General features: G+C 36.1%; 1 protein-coding gene across 2 annotated transcripts in view; it reads left to right on the top strand.

The window, feature by feature from the left end:
• GLRA2 (glycine receptor, alpha 2) overlaps positions 1-7,123 on the top strand; it is a 203,705-nt gene that overhangs the window by 41,397 nt on the left and 155,185 nt on the right. Inside the window, exon 3 of one of the 2 annotated variants that reach the window (XM_008585837.1) lies at positions 3,348-3,415. In XM_008585837.1, the coding sequence (XP_008584059.1) occupies positions 3,348-3,415 (68 nt within the window). Of the gene's footprint in view, positions 1-3,347; positions 3,416-3,506; positions 3,575-7,123 lie in introns of both variants that reach the window. The other variant, XM_008585838.1, reaches the window with a different exon arrangement.

Raw genomic sequence — 7,123 nt, forward strand, 5'->3', positions numbered from 1 at the left:
GGACATTCTTGGGGGGGAGGGGAGAGAGGGAGGAGGGCAGGAGGTGTCGGTGATGGGCCATGATAATCACATACATTGTATATTGACAAAATAAAAATTTAAAAAAAAAAAAAAAGAAAAGAAGGGAGAGAAAAGACAAAGAAGGAAATGGGAAGAATAGTGCTATGAGGAACTAGATGCCTGCATAGATTTTCCCCAGTCAGATTCTCATCCAACTCACTTTGGAATATCATCACTTTGCTGATGAATTAATTAAATGAGGTTAACTAGTATAAATTGTTTCTTTCTGCAGTTCACAAAACATATTCATTCACTGGTGATCACATCTAATAACATGGTCTTGCCAATCAGAACACATGAGAAAATTACTGGGCTAAAGCACAGATAAAAGGTTGTACTGTCACACATCAGGATAACTCTTAAGAGTGAAAAAACAATTCTATCATTCAAGTCAAATAACTTGCAGGTCGAGTACCATATATAGGTAGCGAGTAAATAGATGGTTTACAGCAGCGAGTAAATAGATGGTTCATGGCAGTATTTTTTACTCAGGCATTTTACTCCTGTAGTTAAGAAAGTATCCTTAAAGTCAGGCAATTTTTGCCTGTTACAAACCTTGGGAAAATTAATTAACCTCATTTGTGCTTCAGTTTTTCTCATCTATAAAATAGAGGCAATGGTCAATGAGGACAAAGTTACAGGTAGATAGAAAGAATAATTGCTTGTGTTCTAGGCTGACTAGAGTTAGTAATATTGTACTGTATAATTCTAAATAGCTAAAAAAAAAAAAAAAGGACCTTGAGCATAATCACCACAAATAAATGATAAACATTTAGGTGGTGGATATGCTACAGACCCTGAGTCGATCATCATGCAATACATACATGTATTGAAACAACACACTGTACCCCATACACATGTATAATTAAAAATAAATAAATAAATAATAAAATAAAATCGGCATCATGATAGCACCTAATTATTGAAGAATGAAATAAGGCATTCAGTGACACACAGGGAGGTTTTAATATGTGTCAGTTCTTGGTATATGTATGTGCTAAACCCTCATCCAAAAAATCTCGCTTTTTTAAGTTCTAAGGCTCTATGTAGAAAAGCAAATGAACCTTGAAACAGAATGCTCAAGATTGAGGAGATCAGATGTAAAGGGTCAAGAAACATGCAAACCAATGTTTAGCAGTTCAGGAGGAAAAGACTAGGTATCGTGTAATGAAGGCAGTGCAGTCAAGTGGTTGAAAGTTTAGGTTTTTGGAATCAGAATGATGAGGCATTGAGTCTCAGCTTTTCTAATTACTGTGGCATGACTTCAAGCAAGTTACTTAACTTCTCTAATTCCCATTTTCCTCATCTGTAAACATTTACTAGACCAGTAAAAAATATTTCCTCTTTAGTGAGGTATAGTTAAATAATTTTTAATGTGCTTAGCATAGTATGTCAATATATGGTAACTTGAAAAATATTTTGTTTCAGCAATATACTCACACTGCCATTCACCAGGCAGGATAGGATAAAAACAAATATGTGTAATGGTATAACTCAGTCTTCTAAGTGCTTCCAAGCTGGTTGTAGGCAAGACAAACAGATAATGTACAATAGAAGACAACCAAAGTTTAAATTTTCAAATTCCTCCTGTTAAATGACATTTCCATTTCTTCTGTTTCTTTCCCCCCATCGTTCATTTTCTATCTTGCATACAAAAATTCATGAAAGTTTTCCATCCTAAATTGAAGGATTTAAAAGGAAATATATTTTTGTGGAGCAAGAAAAGAAAGCCAACTTACACAATTTCTCATGACTTGCCTCTATCTTGTTTAATTATTTCTTACTAGCAAAAAAATAAATTTGTTATAGAATGAAACTGTATGGCCAAGAAAGAGAACAGGTAATTTTTGTTGTGCTTTGGGTAAAAAAGAGAAAAATAAAATCAAGCAGAGTAGGAAGTGACCATGGAGAGAAACCCATCTTGGCAAATGCTGACATAAAAGGAGCAGGGACAAAGAAGACGAATTGGGAGTATTTCAAAGATGTTGGCTGAAAATTGTTTTGTTCATATGGTGGTGCCTGTGATTCTGTGCCTCAAAACATTTTTAAGAAATAAACAACTATTTTTTCATTAAAAACAGAAAAAAACTAGTTATGTTACAAACAATAACAACAACAGCACATCTTTTTTACTAAATCCCATTGCTCCTTCTTTTACCAAAAGATCATGCCTGGGGACTTAAATTAGCTATTTTACCCCAAGTTTGCTTCCCTCATTTCAAGAACTCAACATAGACTTGTTGAATTTTAAAATGCAGTTCTCAAGTGTGTCCACAACTCATATTTTTACTAACAGCCTTCGAGGGAGGCCTCAAGCCAAACTCCTCTTCATTCAGATCCTACCAGGCTTGTTGGGTACTGAGCCAACTAGGGTGTTGCTTGCAATGGGCTGCTGAGCCTTTGTCGAATGAAGAGACACAAATTTCCACAGGGAAAAGCAGCGAGTAAATAGATGGTTCATGGCAGTATTTTTTATATCTCAAAAAACATTAAGGGAAAACTCGATGAAGGTAATAAATATATTCCCGAGTAAAACATGAAGCAGGGAATCATCAGACAGTATCTTACCTATTGGCAAAAGGCAAGAAAGAAAAAGATCTGGAGTCAGCCTAGTCCCTGGGTCTTTGGAGAGAAAAGTGGACTCTTAACTTTATTCAAAGCACATCTAGGATGTGATAACACTTGCTTTACACTGTATTTACTAAGGCAACAATGTGGACATTAAGTAACACTTCTGTTTGTGTTTATGCCTTAAAATAATTTTTTTTTAAAATTTTGTATTTCTGTGCATCATTTTTCATTGGAGGTCAGCAGATATAAAGAAGGAATCGGGTAAATTCAGAGGTGTCACTGATTTAAGTGGTGTCATGGAAAAGGAGGTGAATGTTCCTGATCTATCCATAATCCAAAATGAAGTTTCATTTTAACCTCACGATCCAGGCTATTTTATCACCATGGGGTGAAACTGTTGATATCAACAATGTTTATGATCCTAAGGTCAAAGAAAGCCATTTTAACAGCAACTTAAGGCAATGAATTCTGTTAAATAGTTTTCAGCTTATATTTTCCAAATCCAATACTCTTCATGGTAAGTTACTATTACTTAACTGTCATTATCCAAAATATTGATGGGAATGTTTTCATATTACACCTGTGGGTAAAACTTTTTTTTTTGCAATCTCACCATTATTTTAATTTCATTTATGTCTCTAACCATTTGCACAGATGTTGATGGAGCTGTATTTTTGCTTCAATGTATATTGCAATATTCTTATCGCATTCTGCAGGTCCTCCAGTAAACGTTACTTGCAATATTTTTATCAACAGTTTTGGATCAGTCACAGAAACCACCATGGTAAGTGCTATACTGCCACTGGCAAAAGAAAAATGTAACTCGATTATGCCATGAACACAACCTGTCAAATTCTCTATTGTTCAACTTGCAGGGCCTCCTGTAAATGTTACCTGCAACATATTTATCAACAGCTTTGGGTCAATAGCAGAAACTACAATGGTGAGTGGGACTGAGCATTGAAGCCATCCTGTGAAGGAATGGGATGTGGGATTAAAAGAGCACTGTTAGATATTTGTGGGACATTTACTGAGTGCCAATTTCCAACTTTGCTCGCCTCTGAAAAGCAATAACATATTCTTTCATTTTGGAAAGTAATTTTTCAAGTGTTCATGATTTAAAATTCAATAATCTTTTACCCATAATGCCAGAGAAATTTTGGAAACACTTGATGGTTAATTTTTGGAAGAATTATCAGCACTAAGCATGATGTATAGTTAAGATTTTTAAAATATCTCCAATGTTGCATAAGTATAAATTTCAAAGTTCAAGAGATGTTATAAGCCAGTCTTTTACATATAATGGAAGTTTTAACATAGTCAAGTCTCCCTATGACGTTACATTTAACATGTATGCCAAGGGGCTGAATTGACAATAACACACACATATACACACAGATACACACACACTATTTTGTTGGCAATAGAAAGTAGTCCCAAGTTCATAGCAATTACATCATATGCATGGCTTTTCCAAAAAGACCCATAAACATACAACAAATTAAAAGCTCATCATAAAGTATTGCAAACATGTCTCATGTATGTGAAAAAGATTTCAGATATTATAAAATCTACCAAGATTCCTTATAAATGTCATGATCATGTTGCCCGTGAGACAGCCTGTTAGATCATTAGCCTTACCCTACTCAATACTCGGCTACAGTATGGAGATTGCTTTTTGGGTGAAATATTTTCTTGGTCCTGTATGATTTCTTTCAAGTCCTAAATCAATTGGCTGGCTCTAATTTGCATGACTATGCAAAATATACAAGCATATTGTTGGATGAGACCAAACTAAAATATAGTTGAGCTTGACTAAGTATTATGGGGGCTAACGTCCTGAAAACACTCAAGAAATAAAATAATGAGCATAATTCCACTGAGAAGTAAAAAATAGGGTTTCCCTGTTTCTATGAATTTTCTCCTTTAGGCAACTACAATCACATTTAATAAATTACTGTACTTTGTGGTGTCCTTGATGCTAGAAAGAATTAATTTACCTTTTACCACTCCTTTTCACTGACAAAATAAAACATAATGCGACTCCATTACCCATTTTAATATTACTCTGAAGCAGCATTGTCCAGAAATGAGACTTCTGGGGCTTTGACAGGATATAGTGCATTAAGAATTTTACCTAAATAATAGAGTTTTGATAATGCTATTAAATGACTCATAAGAAAAACTAAACTAAAAGCTGAAAGGAATAATCCAACTCTGGACTTGGCATTCAGTTTCTGTCTCTCCCCTCTTGGTTTTATCTTAATAAGAGAGGGGCAAAATTTCCAGTAGCCCAAATCACTGTCCCCAGCTTTACATGATGGCATTCAATGACAATATTTGCACAACCTAATGCTGATTGCATTAATTAGATTCCTAAGCTGCTCTGATTAAATTTCCTCATTTCATCTTAGTCTCAATCAAAAAGGTAAATGCATACCTTTTCGATGTTCATTAATGCAAGAAAAATCTAAACATTTGAGGAGATGAAAATGGAAGCTACATATATCCTTGTTTTCCTCTGTCTTTAGCAGCTATTGAAGATGTTTAATAAATGCGCTGTTTATGTGCTTCCTGGATACTTATTAAGTGTTCTTTGTCATGTTTCCTATCAGAAGATTTGGAAACCATTGTTCAAGGGTCACATCAACAGCCTGTCTATTCTGTAAAAGATAGATAGAATTGCATGGTTAGAAGAGCGATGTGTATTGTGCTGCTTTTAGTTTACTCCTTAGCTTTTAATGCAATGACAAACTTCATTTGGCTTTGAAAAAAATTAATTTTATTTTCCTCAATTGTGTCTTTGGTGTAAAAATACAAAAAATATTTTTCGAAACTCTATCATGCTTAAGTCAAAGAAGAAATCCTCAAGCCACATAGGTTAGAGATTGGCAAACACCTTCTGTAAAAGGACAGACAGACAGTCTCTGTCACAATTGCTCAATTCTGTCCTTTTGGTATGAAAGCAACCATGAACAATAGTAAGCAAATGAGAGTGTCTGTGTTTTAATAAAACTTTACTTATAAAACAGGCTGAGGCCAAATTTGGCCCACAGGCCAAAGGTTGCCAGCTCAAGATCTAAGGCATCAATATTTAAATGGACATTATTCAGATGCTCATAAGAACGTCAAACTTGCTCCACCAAGAAAGGGTCTTATCTTCCAAGACACTTGAGACCCTGCCTAGAAATCCACTTGATGCATCCTGTGTTAATCAGCTTGGGCTACTATAACAAAGTACCATAGATTGGGTGGCTTACAAACAACAGAAAGTTATTTCTCACAGTTCTGGAGGCTGGAAGTCCGAAATCAGGGTGCCAGCATGGATGGCACCCTGGCAAGGGCTTTATTTGGGTTACAGACTACTGACTTCTCCTTGTACTCTCACATGGTTGAAAGAAAGTTTTCTGGGGTCCTTTTTATAAGGGCACTAATCTCCTTCACGAGAGCTTTACCCTCATGACCTAATCACTTCCCAAAGGCCACACCTCCTAACACTATCACATTGGAGGTTAGAATTTTAAAATACAAATTTTGGGGGTACACAAACATTCAGTTTGTTTCACATTCACAGAATGTCATTGCAGCTCAAGCTTCCTTTATCAAAACTCTAAGATTCTACCATTCATGAATTTACTGACACTTTCACAAAATTTGACTCAGAAAAATGGGTCAAAAAATTAAACTGGGGGCTGGCCCAGTGGCGCACTGCTACAGTGCACCGCTTGGGAGCGTGGCGGCGCTCCCGCCGAGGGTTCGGATCCCACATACAGACCGGTTCCCGCTCACTGGCTGAGCGAGGTGTGGGCGCGACACTGAGGGTTGCGATCCGTTGCCGGACACGAAAAAAAAAAAAAAAAAAAAAAAAAAAAAAAAAATTAAACTGAACCATATTTTTTTCCTAAACTGTCTTTAGTTGGAGTCAGATCCCTTAGCTTTTATGCACGGTGAGAGGGTCATTGAGGACATTGATTAATGCTGCTTTCTGGGGATAATAGTTTTGCTTTCTCTAGAATTTCTGGAATTAATTTTTCCAAGAATGCCTCAGAATTTTGAGTTTCTAAACATGTTGATTTTCCTCTCTTCCTTCACACCTCACTCTCACCCCATGACCTCGATTATCATTATTGAAACTTTAGTTTGGGATGTTTGTTTCTAAACAGGGGCAATGATTATCTCTTCCAAGAAGTCAACATGACTTTCTTTTGGTGCTATTCAGTCTGCCCCTATTATGGGTAATGAAATTTCACTAACTTATTGTTGGTACTGTGTTCCCACAAAGTATAGGCTCACTTAAAGACCCAATACCAACTCTCACTCCTTTGCTATGTTAGTGTTGGAGTGCATTGCACATTCATTGAGCAACATATTTGTGTTACCCTAAGGAATATTATTATGGATCATTATGATGGTATACATGATTCAAAAATATACATTTTTTGGGCCGGCCCGGTGGCGCACTGGATAGTGCGCCGCTTGGGAAGCGCGGCGG

The sequence above is a fragment of the Galeopterus variegatus genome, unplaced genomic scaffold (assembly GCF_000696425.1).
Source record: "Galeopterus variegatus unplaced genomic scaffold, G_variegatus-3.0.2 Scaffold3732, whole genome shotgun sequence".
Classification (NCBI taxonomy): domain Eukaryota; kingdom Metazoa; phylum Chordata; class Mammalia; order Dermoptera; family Cynocephalidae; genus Galeopterus; species Galeopterus variegatus.